This window comes from Ostrinia furnacalis, unplaced genomic scaffold, assembly GCF_004193835.3.
Source record: "Ostrinia furnacalis isolate ACB-3 unplaced genomic scaffold, ASM419383v2 OfSCF2350, whole genome shotgun sequence".
NCBI lineage: Eukaryota > Metazoa > Arthropoda > Insecta > Lepidoptera > Crambidae > Ostrinia > Ostrinia furnacalis.
In genome coordinates this window covers 304,107-321,710 of record NW_021132589.1, presented here as the reverse complement: position 1 = coordinate 321,710, position 17,604 = coordinate 304,107, and the positions used below count along the sequence as shown (strand labels likewise).

The following is a 17,604-nucleotide window of genomic DNA, read 5'->3' as shown; positions in this document are numbered from 1 at the left end:
ATTTATGTGGTTTAGGTTTTTAATCTCTTAGAAAGTCAGCTGTAGCGTGATCTGATTCTGCATTGTCTGAGCTTTTAATGTCAACGCGAACAAAAGGCAATCTGTCATTATACACACTTCACACTTTTCATGAGACTATGATGGAAGGTCGATTGCCTTGGTGGTTTCGCATAACTGCGGCATATATTCTGTGACTGCGGTTCGGATCTCGATGGGGACGAATGTTATTGTTATGAACACGAGCGATGGCATGAATATGTTTATAATACGTTATCTAATCGCCATAGTACAAGCTCTGCTTGGTATGAAAAGTTTAGTAGGGACTATGTAATTAATTATAACAGTAAAAAAAAATGTCTGGGTCAACAGCGACGCTGCTTGGGATTCACTTTTACATCTAGCAGCATCGTTTCAATGAAATATGTTTCTCCTTGGAATAATCATAGCATAAACCGTACTACATACTGCATAATGCAGAACGGAAACTGCTAGGCTGGCAAAAAAGCAAATACACAGCAAGCCTACCTATGTAAATTCAATGAGACATGGCGAGGCGTGATTGCAAAGGAAGCTCACCACCACCTGCATACTAATTCATTACAGCAGAACATTAACCGACTGAATAAGAAGGCCAGCAGCCAGTCTTTGTTCTTAGACAACAACTGTACTATCATCAGAGGCCGGATAATGTCGATCAGTATTCTTGGCAGCCAGACCGAAGTATGAACCTCGAATAAGAATGATGTATTGTAAAACTCAGCTTCGCCAAAACTATGGAGGGTTTCATTAGGCAGACCCAAATCAGATGTAGATATACGTATGAATATTCTAAATAGGTACTCTATTACACCAAGTTTGCTAACCTTTTGGTTCAATTGACCATGAGCGCTCAGGTTAACGAAGCAGCGAAATGGAAAATTGAAAGCGTGCGATGCATTCTAGTACCTATCGTAACGCTCGAACCATGTATCCTTGTAAAAATATCGCCTGAGAAAAAGGGCACAGGGATAATTTTACCTCCGTTAAAAGCCACCCTTAAAAGGATCTGTTACATATCCAAACATTTCTACGTCTCGTTCATCTTGTTTGTTTACTTTTTTTTTCTAATGCGACTCCCACTCGTCCGCCTACACAAAAAAGGCAACGTTACCTGCTTGACGTCAGTCACCATTGAAAAGGGAATCGTAGGAAGGGGCTCCAACATAACTGTATGACGCAGTTAGTTGGTAACGCCACTTGTTGCCTCATTTTAATTGCGTTCAAATAGTTCCTTTTGAAAGGCTTTGCAAGCGGTTTGTTTGGGTCAAAATGTATGGCTTTAAGGTTGATATTGTCCTTTTTCACTGCAAACTGTGTAGGCAGTGGACTGGAATTACCTGGTTTGTTATCGTCCCCCCGTATCCGTGCGACGCTCGGCCGAGCACGCCGGTGCACCTGTCGCTATTATTGCGCCTTTCTGCGGTAAACTAATATAAAGTATAGGTTTCATACGTGGATGGAAGCGTAAATGCAATCATTATTGAAGAGGGAAGTGAATTATAACGAGAAGCTATGAACTTAGATGAGAGGAATCTCGGGGAACAACTTATAATGTGATAAGATTGCAATTACAACAACTGACAGAGGAAGATGATTTATTTACTTAAGTAAATATTTAAGATATCTTGACTTTGACAAGAGGTCAAATAAAAACAAGATAGGCAGACAGAACTGTTGCTAATGCACGGTCCTGGGTCAGACTGAGCTGCAAGAATGAAAGAAGAAGCGTGTGGCTCACAGGCGTTGTATTCGGGTGGATGGAAGAATAGTAATTGGACAATATTGAATCGACTACATAGATAGGTATAACCAGTCTCTACTCTACTGCGCACAACGATTTCCGCAGTTCGACGAATGTTCCACAAATTGGGTGATTGGATAAGAAGCAATTTGTAGATAGTTAATGACTTCATCCAACTATGGAGTAATTGACGTAGAGACACAAAGAACTATGTTTTTGATGCACCACGCCCAGACTTATCGCGCGATAAGATGCGTCGATAAGATTGTTACTCTAGTTAGATATAATTGCTACTTTCGTCACATAAAAGGCGCTAGTCAGCTTTCCAACTAGATTCGAATGAGGTTCGCGGTTTAATAATGCAATTGATAGTTTTCTTTAGCAATTTCATAGAAGATTTTTGCAATTTATTGTTAACAGCTGGTTTCTCTTTTATAATGTTATTGCTGGTATTGATTAATAGTCGTTGCCATACTTAGCAAACTAGCATTATTTCTAGAAAGGACGTTTCCAATCTTCTACAATATGATTTGAACTTTCTTATAATGAAAAGCAAAATAAATATTGATGCTCCCGTATCAAGTAAATAGAGTTTTCCATTTAAATCGGCTTGAGGAAGTAACAATATCCTTATGTGTACTTATTCATGGTGATTCCTGCCATACATGGAACCATTATTCTGCAGGTGGTCGTGATCTACCGTGTATGGAGTAATATTAAAAATATGTTTAATGACATTTGCAATTAAAAAAAGATCTTAGCAATGACATCATTAGGCGATCATAACAACAATACCACGTAGTTACACCTGAGCCCCTAATAGTCCAGTAGAATTAGCTTTTAAATCGGAAATAATTCCTACAAAAGATTTTATTGTTTTAATGGCTTCATTGGTTGCCCATTAAGACTCTTCTAAGTTTTCGACTTCGACGGAGTTGTGCTTAAGTTGTGGGGGCCCCCGAAAGAGGCATTTTTTCGGTTTTCCGGTTATACCGCGTAAAGGACTTTTACCCTATCAAAAAGTGGTCTTCATGACGGTTGAAGGGCACTCAATCCTGCATTGAATAAGACCAAATTCATATGTTTTGGACAAACCGTTCTCGCGCTAAAGTTCGGCAAAGTAGAAAATATACGTATAATTAATGACCCTCTCCACGTCCAATGGTTTGTTACCCACAGGCTTCCAAGTCTTGAAAAGGGCCACCTCAACCAGTGTAACCCTATCAAGGCTTACGAGCTTGATGCGCCTATCCTTGTTCGTCCCAGCGTTCCTTAACTGCGGTTGCTGCACCTCTTCCTGACACTCACCTGAACGACTCTGTGTTACCTACTGTGGCTGCCCCTCTTCCTTATATCCTCTTGCATGACTACGTTGCCTAGCCGTATGCCTGGTCTAAGATTCGACGCCAAAAATCAACAACAACAAGTTCATATTAAAACGCTGAAGAGTTTTTTGTTTGTTTGTTTGAACGCGCTAATCTCAAGAATTACTAGTTTGATTGAAATCATTATTTTTGTGTTGAATAGCTCATACATTGAGGAAGGCTATAGGATATATACAATCACTCTACGACTAATAGAGGCGAAGCAGTAAAGAAAAATGTTGCAAGCACGGGAAATAGTATTTAAACTATTTTCACGCGTACGAAGTTGATTTTGTGGCGTCGAACCTTGGACCAGGCATATAGCTAAGCAATGCAATCGTACAGGAGGGTACAAGGAAGAGAGGCAGCCACATTAGGTAACACAGAGTCGTTCAGGAGAGTGTCAGGAAGAGGTGCAGCAACCGCAGTTAAGGAACGGCTGGGACGAACAAGGATAGGCGCATCAAGCTCGTAAGCCTTGATAGGGTTACACTGGTTGAGGTGGCCCTTTTCAAGACTTGGAAGCCTGTGGGTAACAAACCATTGGACGTGGAGAGGGTCATTAATTATACGTATATTTTCTACTTTGCCGAACTTTAGCGCGAGAACGGTTTGTCCAAAACATATGAATTTGGTCTTATTCAATTCAGGATTAAGTGCCCTTTAACCGTCATGAAGACCACTTTTCGATAGGGTAAGTCCTTTACGCGGTATAACCGGAAAACCGAAAAAACGCCGCTTTCGGGGGCCCCCACCACTTAAGCACAACTCCGTCGAAGTCGAAAACTTAGGAGAGTCTTAATGGGCAACCAATGAAGCCATTAAAGCAAAAAAATCTTTTGTAGGAATTATTTCCGATTTAATCAATTTTTGTGTTTAATTCTACTGGCCTATAAGGTAAACCTCAAAAAGGTATTTTTCTTTTCCGATATTTTGGATAAGGAGATCTTTACGATATTCTTGAACTAAAGTAGCAGAAAATGACAGAAAAAACTTCGAGGTTAATTTCGTCTAGTACCACGTTAGCTTTGAATCCGTAAGCCATACTTATTGAGGCGCTACGAACGGCATACGTAATATAGGAACCTTGTAACTTCGCAAGGCCCTCCTCTAGACAGTACTTACAGTATGACTCAGCTACACGCTACAGCCTTTGGCAATTCAATTTAGAATCAAAGCTTTAGCAGTCTTATGGTCTTGCCTTGCAGTAATTTTGATCCGGGACGTAAGAAAGTTACCATTCAGGATGAAAGGTTGTCTATTCTATGAGTGGGTGCCACCAGTGCATGTCCCCATTTATCATCAAAAAGATTCAAAGGATTTAGATCGGTCTTCTGAAGAGTTTTTTTTTTCACTTAAAACTCTTGGAAGTATTTTCGGATCACAGACTGATTTTCTACGTTCCTGAGTATAATCGTCATGGCACCACAACCTTGCTTGATTTTTTCTAGCTTCTCTTGAAAATGCAGACATGGCATCACGGTTGTTGGCCCAAGAGCTTAGGATAGAGTCGTAAATCCATTTGATTTCGGAGTGGTTTCACTAAAAGGTTTGCCTAAGCATTTTAAGGTTGCGTTCTTTATTAAGTGTGTTAGAAGACAATGCTTCGTGTTCTCACACTCGATAGCATACGACAGATCAATGGTATAATTAGATTGACGGGGACGTCTTATGCTTGTGCCATGAACTCTAACGGTGATCGTTGAACTACAATCGATCGGATAATAGGGGACTTTGTTCTGGAAACAAACATGCACATACGGCGCACGGTTTAACTACCTATTCTTCCTATTTAAGTTGGAGTAACTTAAATAGAAAGAATAGGTAGAAATAGAAGGAATAGGCCATCAGACAAGACGCCATTGTGTTTAGTTTGATGTGCTGTCGTCTGTACATTCACCATGGCCTAAATGAGAAAGCATAATTAGGTATGTCTAGAATCAAAGTAATTTAATAGTCTTCCCTTTGATTAAAGGGCAGTTTATCAAGACAAAAAGATCTACCTACGTAAATGCAAATTACTAACAACAATGTTAATAATAAGGCCTGTATTTTTGGAAGAGGAAACCAAGAAATCGTGCCTGCTTTCACTGAGCTTCACAGTTTCACACTTGCATTTTGTGAAACCGCGCGATGTTTATACAAATGACTTTGTATAACCCTGCAGCTGGCCATGCTGTTACTTTTTTCGTAAAAAATGAAAAAAATTTGCATAATATTGCTCTCGTTATAATTTCGTCAGGTGCAAATATTAGGAAGCATTATGCAGCTGTTTCGATAAGATGCGTGCGCGCATATAAACGGCAGATGCTCTTATCTTGTGCTAAAATTTAGATTCTACAGTTTTCGACTATTTTTAAGCCAAATATGACATTAAAATATCCTTGCACGTGTGAAGAAACGCACATAAACAAACTAGGAATGACAGCACCATCACCTACTTCGTTCTAACAATAACACAGCATAAATTTTGAACAGTATTTCATACACAAGTGTGTAGTTCTACTTCTCCAGATGTTTTTTCAGTTAGCATGGAGATAAACAAACTTCGAAGAGACAGTTGTGAGAAAGGGCTTGGTCGTCAGTTACGATGGAGAATGACGCCCACGACTTTATTATGATCATTTGATGTCCCAAAATGTTGCCTGTTTTCATGTAGCTTTAGATAATATCACTGGATAAAAACTATTGAAATAATATTATAATTAGTTAATGTATTATTTAAAACAATGGCAAAGAGGACATAGGACCTTAATTAAGTAAGTAAAGAACAATGGCAATACAGGTAGGTCTTTGACTAAATGGCTAGATGTAGATTTACCATTTTTGACAAAAACAATGATCAAAGACAATCAAGAAATGTAAATGAGACATTATTGCAGCAATATTTTTAGTTGGTACACTTAAGGTTTAAATAATGTAGCAATTACTACCTAATTAAAGAACCATTTAAAAGATTTTTGTGTATCCCAAAGTGGGCAAAGGGCATACTAAATCGAAAATTACTTATCAGCCTTGTTTGAACAGTATTAATGATACCAAAGTTTAATTGGATCACTTTAATTGAAAGCAAACAAGCTCATGTACAAACATCCAATGGCTAAAGTTCCCAATTTAATTATCTAGACATAGCGGACGGACATTCAGCGATCAGCGAGGCTCGTGCCACCCCAACCCCTCAACTCTCCGCAACCACCCACTTTGACTATATGTACATATAGCCTATTATGTATCTTTTAAGGGGATCTAAATCAAGATAGGATGAAACATTTTAAAAAAAATGTTTTATGGACATTTACAGTACAGAGCAAATTAGCCTTGTAAAGACTAAATTTGGAAAGCAGAAGAGTGAGGTAGTTTAGTTATTTAATTGGTGTAATTCATTGAAAATAACTTATTCAGAAATCTAGTTACATATTGGTAATCTAACTAAGTAAAGAAATTTTTAATTTGTATTGTTGGTAATACAGGTAAATACCTAAATATTGATGCTATCATTGATGGTGGAACATTCATCTTCAGAACAGTTTACTTACTGGTTTCCAAGAATTGGCCTGCGTTCGAACTTCCTTTATCAAGACAACATCTCTCTTCCAAAAGTTTCTTAATAAATCTTACTAAAATCTTGAAAACTTTCACCATTCTTGTAATGATGAAGATTATTCAAAGTTAGTTTGACTAAAAGGTACTGAGATATAAAACATAGTTACTAAATAATTGTCCTAACATGATTTAAAATAACAGCTGTATTGCAGATATTTAGTTTTCTATGATTGATCTCTCGATCGATGTTCAAACATGCGGGACGCGGATACATGCCGGCAAATAAACAAAGTACCTCGAACTCTAGAAATGAATAAAACGATAGTAAATACTCAACTAAGGTGTACATACGGATGATATGTAGTAGTAGTAAACATTTACTACCTGTAAATACTACAGAAATACAGTACGATTTATTTATAAACGCAGACTTACCAGCCACAACTGTGTCACTCAAGTCATATTTCACTGGTTTCGGGAAGTCTCGCAACTTACGTCCACTTAATTTTAATTCACCACTCAAATAAGCATCTTCTAAAATTCTTTCTAACGATTTTGTTAACTGACTGTGAATATTATTGTGCCCATTCATATTTACACTCACGCACGGCCCCAACACGGCCATATTCCATCAGGTCAAAACGAAACTGACTTTTTTGTCTATGAATAAACAGAACCATTTCATTGGCTGACTGGAATGCTGCTAACTTCACGTTCCACGGATAAATGAAAGTTGTCTGTGGCTTATGTTGCAGGCAATATGTGAAATCATACTTTTTCAAGAGACTAAATGAAAAAAGGTGTGTAACTAAAATGCATGCATAGAGATTGCATTAGATGGCCATTATTTTATTACGGTGCTGTGCATAGTTGAAATTATCGATTTGTTTAATTTTATTCTTTGCGTAATAAATTCTGACAATATAAAAAAGACAAAATGTCAATGTCACATTCACGATTTTCCAGTCCATTCGTTCATTCTAACCTCCCTATGTATTACTTTTCTCTATGCTAACCTCTTTTAGATTCTCAATAGAAATGAGAAGTTTTGTTCTGTGATATTTAATTTATTAAATTACCAAAATGACTATATTTAACATAATACGCGCAGTAAACACATTAAAAAACACCGGAAAGCTGAACTTGGGACAAATTGAGGTAGGTAACTTATAGTTTTTTAATAATTAAGTTTCATGAAATCATTAATAAATCTTTACGTAATATCATAAACAAATCTTAATGTATTGAAGTAAATTAGAGTTCTGACTGATTTCCCGTATATTAAAGTGATTCTCTACAATATTCCTGCTGAAAAGGACTCGTCTAAAATATATTAATAGGTTTTTAAACATATTTCCAAGTGGGTTAATTTTCTGAAATTTTTAGTACATTATTATCTTTTCAGGCCTATTCATCATACGTCAAATATGCTGAACACAAGCAACTGGAAAGGATTCGTAACATTGGAATTTCTGCTCACATTGACTCTGGAAAAACCACACTGACAGAGCGGATACTGTTTTATACGGGCAGGATTGATTCTATGCATGAGGTAAGTAGAATTATTGAGTTAATTATATTCTAAATCATCTCTAGACATGGAAAATGATAAATTTATAAATAAATGTAATTATTTCAAACAACCTTTTTACTGTAATTATTTTTTATTTATCTGCTTCACATAATGTTTAGTTCAGTGCATCAAAAAGTTATGGTTATTCCAATTAGGGTCCCTTATTATGGAACACACACATTGGCATCTTTTGTTACTAATTTTTTTACATTTATGAAGTCATTCATAATTAAATTATAGGTCAAAGGAAAAGACAATGTTGGCGCTGTAATGGACTCAATGGAACTTGAACGCCAAAGGGGAATTACTATACAATCTGCGGCCACATACACAATATGGAAGGACCATAACATCAACATCATCGACACTCCAGGACATGTGGACTTTACCGTTGAAGTCGAGAGAGCTTTGAGAGTCTTGGACGGAGCAATTCTAGTCCTCTGTGCAGTTGGTGGAGTACAGAGTCAAACTTTGACAGTGAATAGGCAGATGAAACGGTACAGTGTACCATGTCTAGCGTTTATAAATAAGTTGGACAGAATGGGCTCAAATCCGGAAAGGTAATATCAATATTTCAAATACTATGATGTTCCGACATAATTAATTATTCAATCCTATTGTTTGATAAAATATAGCCAAAATGGCTATTAAAATGGCCACAATGATACTTTTCAGCACTTTGGCACTAAAGTCCGTTTGCCGAGTAGATAGAATATCATACAATAACCCTAAACTACCCATCATTATATTCATTATACCCAGCTGGGTATAATGAATATAATGATGGGTCCAATATCCCAAGCTACCCATCAGGGTAGCTACCCTGATGGGTAGCTTGGGATATTGGACGAAATTCTATCTGCTCAGCCACCTTACTTTTGATGTATAATGTATTCCAGGGTGTTAAAACAATTGCGTTCCAAAATGAATCACAATGCTGCCTTCCTCCACTTGCCCATTGGTCTGGAAAAGGAGTGCCAAGGGATTTTAGATCTTGTTGAAGAGAGAGCTGTTTACTTCGATGGTGATTATGGTGAAAAGATCAGATATGACGAGATACCTCAGGACAGGCGAGCGGAAGTGAAAGATAAGAAGCATGAGCTGATTGAACATCTTTCAAACGTAGATGAAACGCTTGGTAAGATAGAAAAGTTTAAATATTATTTATTGCCTTTTCTAAAAGTTGGAAATAATTTAAATTGTACAAATGACAGCACATCAATTTGAACATTGTGAAGTCTTATGACATTGTAACATGGGCTATTTTTCAACAAAACTTTAAAGTTTGATGTGCTTTTGGCTGTACTTGCTTTGTCCTACATGATTTTAAAATGAATTTATTTCTGTGGTTGCAGGTGAATTATTCCTTGAAGAAAAAACCCCCACAGTTTCTGACATCAAGCAAGCTGTTCGCAGAACGGTTCTCAAGCGCTCATTCACTCCAGTCCTACTGGGCACTGCGTTGAAAAACAAAGGAGTCCAGCCCCTCTTAGACGCTGTACTAGACTACCTCCCACATCCAGGAGAAGTAGAAAATACAGCTATAGTGAATGAAAAGAAAGAGGGTGGGGGTGAAAACATAATCTTAGATCCTGCTAGAAACGATAAGAAGCCATTTGTTGGGTTAGCTTTTAAACTGGAGGTCAGCAAGTTTGGACAGCTGACGTACCTGAGGTGTTACCAAGGAATGTTGAAGAGAGGGGATTACATTTACAATGCTAGGACCAGTAAAAGAGTAAGTTACTGAACAAATTCTGTGTCATCCATTTTGATCATGATTATTGACTTTTGTCCGAGTAGTTTTGTTATTCATATTTAGGACTAGAATCTATATGGCTACACCCATTCTAAGTCTATCTGAAAGATATCTTAGCAAAAGCATAACACGTTTTTCTCACACCCATTTATTACTGGCAACACTGAACTGTCTTGCTTGTATGACCATTGAAAAAAATTTATGTTTCCATTAATATTTTTTTGTATGCTCATAAAGGTTATTTATGTACCTAATTGTTTTCTGAGTAAACCATGCATGCATTTATGGTCTCTTTAAACTCCCCCTCCTTTATATGACTAGTTTAATATTAACATTGTTCTAGGTCAAAATCTCTCGCTTAGTCCGAATGCACTCAAACAACATGGAAGAAGTGAATGAAGTGTTCGCCGGCGACATTTTCGCGTTGTTTGGCGTCGATTGCGCGTCTGGAGACACATTCGTCAACGACAGCAAGCTGGACTTGTCTATGGAGTCGATACACGTGCCGGATCCCGTTGTGTCTATGGCTATCAAGCCTAAGAATAACAAGGACCGCGATAACTTCTCCAAAGCTGTTGCGAGGTGAGTGTACTGTCTGAATAACTTGGTACTTTTAGTGTGCCAAACAATAATGAGGCTTGTGTAGATACACTGTAGACATATCTTAAAGGTTGGAATGCACTTAAATAGCGTGGCACAGCGCTGCACTTCACTTACTATGCAGCGATGCTTGCTGCAACGCCGCTCTAAAGCAAAACACATCATCTTTAATAAAATAATATATTTTAAGGCTATGTGCCGTGCCGTGCAGCGCCGCTCAAATGTAGCCTGACCCTTAACGCTCTGAAAGTCAAGATAATGGCCGTTGTTCTGGAATGAGTTATCAGAGCTAAAAACCTCTATATTCTGCTCTAAGTTACACATACCTCTATACCAAAAGTTTTGGAGCCAAGAGTTTACTTTCGGATTTTTACAAATACTGAACTATTTCTTTCCAGGTTCACCAAAGAAGACCCCACATTCCAATTCCGCTACGACCCAGACAACAAGGAAACCATTGTCTCTGGCATGGGAGAGCTGCATCTGGAAATATACGCGCAGAGAATGGAGAGAGAGTACAACTGTCCTGTGGAACTCGGCAAACCCAAAGTAGCTTTTAGGTTAGTTTTATTCATTTGTTTTTAATTTCATGCCTATGTTAGTTTATTCATTTGTTTTTAATTATTTTTTCATGTATAAGGGCCTTGCCACACTGGCGGATTACAAGCGTTTTTTCTGCGAAGACGCGGCGTGTTCGTTGCGTCGCCGATCCGCTTTGATAACGCTTGCAATTCGCCAGTGTGGCAGCTCACTTAGATAATAAATTTTGTGGTATATTTTATTAAGATCTGAAGAATGAGACTGGTGGTATGATAGGCGTACAAGTACGCAAAGTGCTTTTTTGATATTTTATGTTTGAAGTGAAGATATACTTAGATGATAGGCTAAATAAATGTTTTTCCATTCTATTCTAAATTAAATCTATATATATAAAAGAAAGTCGTGTTAGTTACTCCACTTATAACTCAAGAACGGCTGAACCGATTTAGCTGAAAATTGTCAGGGAGGTAGTTTAGAGCCAGGAGAAGGACATAGGATACTTTTTATCCCGTTCGAAACTTTAAAAAAGTCTGCTTATTTATTGCCATTAAGGCGGAACAAAGTTCGCCGGGTCAGCTAGTAGAATATAATAGAAAAAGGTCAAGTTAGGTTAGGTCGTTCGTTCGTTTCAGCCATTGACGTCCACTGCTGGACAAAGGCCTCCCCCAAGGATTTCCATAACGACCGGTCATGCGCTTCAAAAATAAAATTTGTAATCTTACTTTGCCTGTTAAATTTTTAAACCTGTTAGTAACATTGAAATTTTAAAATATCTTTAGTAACGAAACATTTTAATCACTTATTTTCTAATACTCTTTTAGAGAAACCATGATGTCGCCTTGCTCGTTCGACTACCTTCACAAGAAACAGTCTGGAGGTGCGGGTCAGTACGCCAGAGTCATCGGTATTATGGAGCCGTTGCCGCCACAGCAAAATACTGGTAAGTTCATTGTCATCATCATCAGTTTCCAGTGCAAGAACGCCACCTTCTCTAATTTATTGCCAGAGGCAAATCAAATGGAAGATTTCACATATTGCTTAAGCTTCAAACACACCAACGCGCGCAGATCGCCATCGCCGGCGCGATCAAAGGCCAATGACGTGAAAAGTGAAAAGAAAGAAAGAAAGAAAAATATTTATTCGATGCAAGTAGGTAGTCAAGTTTGTGCAAAATCTGATTTTTATGTATGCCAAACAGTTTTGACAGTTCCAACTCCTTGCCAGACAGTTTTTTTAGGGTAGCTCCCAAAGCCACCACGACCCAAACTCCATAATTTACCAACATTATATCCTATATTGGGAGCATACGCTGACAAACTTTCAGCTTTTATAAAATGACGTAGGTCTGGCGTTCACTAGCTCTTAGTCTATAATGCTATTATGTGTGCTTTTGAAGGTTTAAAAGATACTTTTTGTAATTTAATTTAAAAGAATTTATATTGGAATATAGGCTTCTTCAATGAAAATCAGTACTGTTAGTAGTTCAATAACAGAAAACTTGTTTTATTTACTTCGATATACATGACACACGCAAGAAGACGAATTAGAATGAAAAAAAATGGCCGTCAATGTTGCCATAACAAACATAAACCATAAAGTTAAATTTTCTTACTTTTTTATATTCAACACTCCCACTAAAATTTAAATCCTTCAAACTAATATCAAACAAAAATTATTCAACTCTATCTAAAATCTGATCTCTGAGATATGCAAAAGTTTGAGTGGGCAGCGCTTTAGTCAAAATGTCTGCTAATTGACAATTGCTTGGAACATAATTAATTTTAACTAAACCCAGTTCAACTTTTTCCCTTATAAAGTAATACTTAACATCTATATGTTTCGANTATTCAACAATTTAACGTGTGACAATTTTTAAAAGGCGGTGGTATATTATTCCAGCATTTCGTGGCAGAGTAACGGAAACTACCACGAAATTCACGAAAAGGTGAATGCGCGACCTGTGACAGTTCACGCGACCTGATGACAGTTCACGCGACCTGTCATTGGCCTTTCATCGCGCCTGCGATGGCGAACTGCACGCGTTGGTGTGCTTGAAGCTTTACTCTTCTCTTAGTCGCCTATTTGTCGGCCGTTTGGTGTAGTGGTTCAGAACGGACTACTTTGCCGAGAGGTCCCGGGTTCGATTCCCGGCCGGGCAGAAATTGAAGTGATGAATTTTAATTTCTGTGACGGGTCTGGGTGTTACTATGTATATAAAAAAATAAATATATGTATTTAAAAAAAAAGTATATAAGTAGTATATCCGTTAAGCTAGCACCCATAACACAAGCATTAAGTTGCTTACTTTGGGGCTAGCTGGCGCTGTGGCGAAAGAAAAATCGTTTGTGAATACGGGTGATATTACGACATCCACGGGGAAAATGGGGGTCTTCCCCCCTATTCTACTCTCCCATTGACTTTGTAATGCGAAATCACGACAAAAAAAATATTCTAGCGCAAAGTATATAGCATGTTACATCGATGGCGCTACATTCAGGTTAAAACTGTGGTATTTTAATATGGTTAAAAATGTATTATTCACATTTAACCCTTAATAAGGCAAGGCCAGTCGAAATTTTTCATTGTTTTTAGACCTTAAACAAGAGTGTAAGGTGAATTTAAGGTGGCAACTATATTGCCACAGCTTTATTAAGGGTTAAATAATATTATGGCTATTATAATAATATTATGCCTACTCTACTTTCCAGTGCTAGAATTCTCCGACGAAACAGTGGGCACGAATATCCCGAAGCCTTTCATACCTGGTGTCGAGCGTGGTTTCTTAGACACCTGTCAAAAAGGCTACCTAACTGGTCACAAGATCTCCGGAGTAAAGTTCAGGTTACAAGACGGTGCTCACCATATTGTGGACTCTAGTGAATTGGCTTTCTTCTTGGCGGCTAAAGGAGCTGTTAAAGATGGTAAGAGATTTGATAATCTTTGTTTGTTGTTTAGAGTTTAGAAGATGACATGGGTAACCCATGTCAACTCTCAGATAGGTCAGACATAAGTCCTATTTAGGTCATTTAGGGTCTCCTGGGGTCGGCTTATCCGGCACCAAGGAATCCAAGGATTATAGGTCCCTCTCACCCAAGCACTTGTTCCACTTTATGGATTGGATTTTTGCGGATGATAGGGAATAAAGGTAAGGGAAGCACAAAAGATTCCAAATCAAATCAAATCAAATTCGTTTATTTGTGGAACATAGGTAAATAACATATTACAGGTGTTAAAAATTAAGTCGGTATCACTATGTTTGGCCCAAGGTCGGCGTACAAATTTACATAACATCATTGAGTCGTATTAGGTTAGGTTCCGACGGGTTGACGTGCATTGCGCTCATGCGCGGCCCTATATGAGATAAGATAGGTCATATAAAGTGGTAAAGAAATAATTTTGCAGATATTAATACGAATGAGCAAACCTTTCACGTGTTTCCTATCAGAAAGATATCGGCACTCAAAGTGAAATTTTCTGTACATAAAACTTGTTTTAATAATCTTTCTGCCAGGAATCGAACCCGAACATAAAAAGAGATCTTTTTTTTATTTCTGTAATAGCATACTGATACTATTGCAAACATTTGATTTATTTTCCTTGTAAAAATAAAGAAGCCCATCTGAAGGCTATCACCAAATATTACCAATCAACCCATCTTTTCCCAGTATTCGACGAAGGCGCCTGGCAAGTCCTCGAACCGATCATGTTCGTCGAAGTGACGTTACCTGATGAATTCCACGGCGTCGTCATCGGCCAACTCAACAAGAGAGGCGGCATCATTACCGGTACCGAAGGAGCTGAAGGCTGGACCACTTTGTACGCTGAAGTGCCTTTGAATAACATGTTTGGATACGCTGGAGAACTCAGGTGAGTGAAAGACTTGGGACTTTTCAAACGTCTGCTAGAAAGATAAGTAGCCTATTGGTTTGCGCGAGTGGGAATAGCTTTCGAAAGTTAAGCAACCTTGCGCTTGGTCTGTATGTGGATGGGTGGCCGTTTTTCACGGTGTGGGAATTTAGGTGAGGGCATTGACTTGGTGGTGTTCTGAAATAGTACGATGGTGGCAAAATCTTATCATAGTAGTGAAATACTACTGAATTTGTGTTAAGGTTTTTGCTAGAGGTCTTGTGGTTGTGATTCTTTCATACAAAACCTTTAAGAGAACTTAAATGAGGGCTATCGTTTTAGCGCTCACCAGTTAGCACCACTGTTGAGTAAGGTCCTGTCATTTGCTAGCGAAGACAGTGGCACCAACTGGTGAGCGCTAAAGTGGTAGGAGGACTATCGCATTTGCACTGATCAAGATGACGCCACTGTAGAGTAAGGTCCTGTCAATCGCCAGGGGTGCCACCAACTGTTAAGTATAAAAACGATAGCCCTCATTGATTGATGGTGGTTTGCCACCACCATGATGTCATAAAAAGTAACCTACCTACTTTATAAAGTTTCAGTTTTTTCTTTTTAATCATTCTGGTCTTATCTATCATTCTTACTTTCTGTCTAAAGTTAGATCATTATCTTCTTTCCAGGTCTGTAACCCAAGGCAAAGGCGAATTCAGCATGGAATACAGCAGATACTCCCCCTGCCTCCCCGATGTCCAAGAACAACTCATCAGAAAACACCAAGAGGAATTGGGCTTCCTCCCAGACCAAAAGAAGAAGAAAAACTAACGTTAGTACTCTCTAGCTTAATAGGTATTGTTATTTAATTTTATTTTAAGGGTAATTTTAACTCGTAAAATTATATGCGAATTTCCAATTCATCAATTGTTTTATTGCTGATTAATTTCTTATTCTTTCTTAGTATGGGTTGTTTTTGGCATCAGATATGGCTAAAAGATTCTATTGTTACTGAGTAATAAAAAAAATACCTATAGTATTTTACAGTCTTTTGTTAAGTGAAGACCGCTAAAGTGCCACCTATAACCAGTGTGTGTTTTGTATGAAGGTACTTTTATTATGATAATATTTTATCATGATAAGTCAATGATCGGGCTCAACAAAATTGCATACCTGCATTAGGCCTATATGCAGTGGATTATGGGATAAATAAAATAAACACACATATTGCACATATTATAATGCACGTTTATAAAAATCCATTTATTCATAACACTCCACAAATATGTCCAAAACAATACAAATCCTCGTAACAAACGCTCCAGGTACAATAATAATAATTGGGTACTTATAATGTAAATATCTTACTAGCTATTTGGTGAATATACACCTACTTCCTTTGCCACTAAGGTCTAAAGTCTAAAATTCCAAGGGATTGGGGACTGAATTAAATATTTAAACACATTTTATAGCAATAATGTTCTAAGAACTATAAATACAGCATTTTTAGGGATACTTTATTGACTTTTTACTGGAAATTGCTCGACGGTACATAAAAAATACCTAAAATTTCTCTCATTACGTAATGTATTGTTTTAAACAAAAGAAATCAAACAAATTCCACTCTATTAATGTGACTTGTCTTAAAAACTTCGTAGATTCTACCTTCCTGAACAGAGTTTTTAGACCTTTATGTTATGAAAATCTGTAATTTTCACACAATCACCTTTCTTGTTACATTTCAAACCTTGTTCAGACGAAATAGGGTTCAAATATTATGATAACATCTTTTGTTAAAGGGCTAGTAATTTTGGCAGTATCAGTACACTCGTCGGCAAAATTAACTTGTCGTTTTTACTCTCATTCAATATGTAACTATAAATTGGATTTAAAATAGGCGGAGTGTCTTTACTGAATTTTTGATATTTTATTTAAGTACGCTGCTGACTAATTTCCAAACATTATTTAACTACTTACCAAGAACTTAGAATAATTGTGTTTGAGTCACAGTTTTAGTAAATAACTGAAGATGTAATACAATAAGTATAGTGTAATATGATATAGTGCGAGTATGATTTGTGAGAGATAGAAAGATGTGTTTAAATAGTATTATTTATTTACGGCTATGATACTAATCTATTTACGTTATTATGATATAACAATCTGTAAAAATCTAACGTCTAATGGTGTTTTGGTATTGGCACTTCGTTAAATCTGCGCGTGAGAGGTTTCTATATCTAATTTATATTAATTTCAATAAATTAAATTATCTTTTTAGCGACTCATGAGAAACGAAAATACTGCTGGTTTTAAATATGCTACAACCACACCAACGCGTGCAGATCGCCATCGCCGCACTATGGATCGAAATTGCGATAGTAGCGAAGTAAAAGTATCTTTTTTTGGGACATATCTTTAAAGATTCAACTAAAACATGAAAATTCTATACTTTAGTAATGTAATTAACCTTTCTCTTGTCGTCTTATCTAAAGAAAAGTCAATTTTACTTACTTTAATTTTAATTTTTCGGAACCTCATAACTTCTGAACGGGCAACTTTGTGTGCGCGCTGTTAGTGTAGGATTATAGTCAACAAGCCATAAATCAAG

General features: G+C 37.3%; 2 protein-coding genes across 5 annotated transcripts in view; one reads left to right on the top strand and one right to left on the bottom strand.

Moving 5' to 3' along the window:
- Positions 1 to 7,351, bottom strand: part of Lrch (Leucine-rich-repeats and calponin homology domain protein) — a 47,533-nt gene extending 40,182 nt beyond the window's left edge. For 3 of the 4 annotated variants that reach the window (XR_003656086.1, XR_003656087.1, XM_028307815.1), the window contains exon 1: positions 7,123 to 7,346. Coding sequence is in view for 2 of the 4 variants with exons in the window: in XM_028307815.1 (XP_028163616.1) it covers positions 7,123 to 7,312 (190 nt within the window). In the remaining 2 variants the exon portion in view is untranslated. Of the gene's footprint in view, positions 1 to 7,122 lie in introns of all 4 variants that reach the window. The other variant, XM_028307814.1, reaches the window with a different exon arrangement.
- Positions 7,352 to 7,704: 353 nt separating this feature from the next.
- Positions 7,705 to 15,882, top strand: mEFG1 (mitochondrial translation elongation factor G 1). Its single transcript, XM_028307817.1, has 11 exons — positions 7,705 to 7,845; positions 8,093 to 8,239; positions 8,501 to 8,820; positions 9,160 to 9,398; positions 9,616 to 9,995; positions 10,360 to 10,598; positions 11,015 to 11,176; positions 11,978 to 12,096; positions 13,865 to 14,077; positions 14,822 to 15,023; positions 15,686 to 15,882. The coding sequence occupies exons 1-11, from the start codon at positions 7,771 to 7,773 to the stop codon at positions 15,825 to 15,827; spliced, it is 2,238 nt and encodes a 745-aa protein (XP_028163618.1). The 5' UTR covers positions 7,705 to 7,770; the 3' UTR covers positions 15,828 to 15,882.
- The last annotated feature ends 1,722 nt before the right edge of the window (positions 15,883 to 17,604 follow it).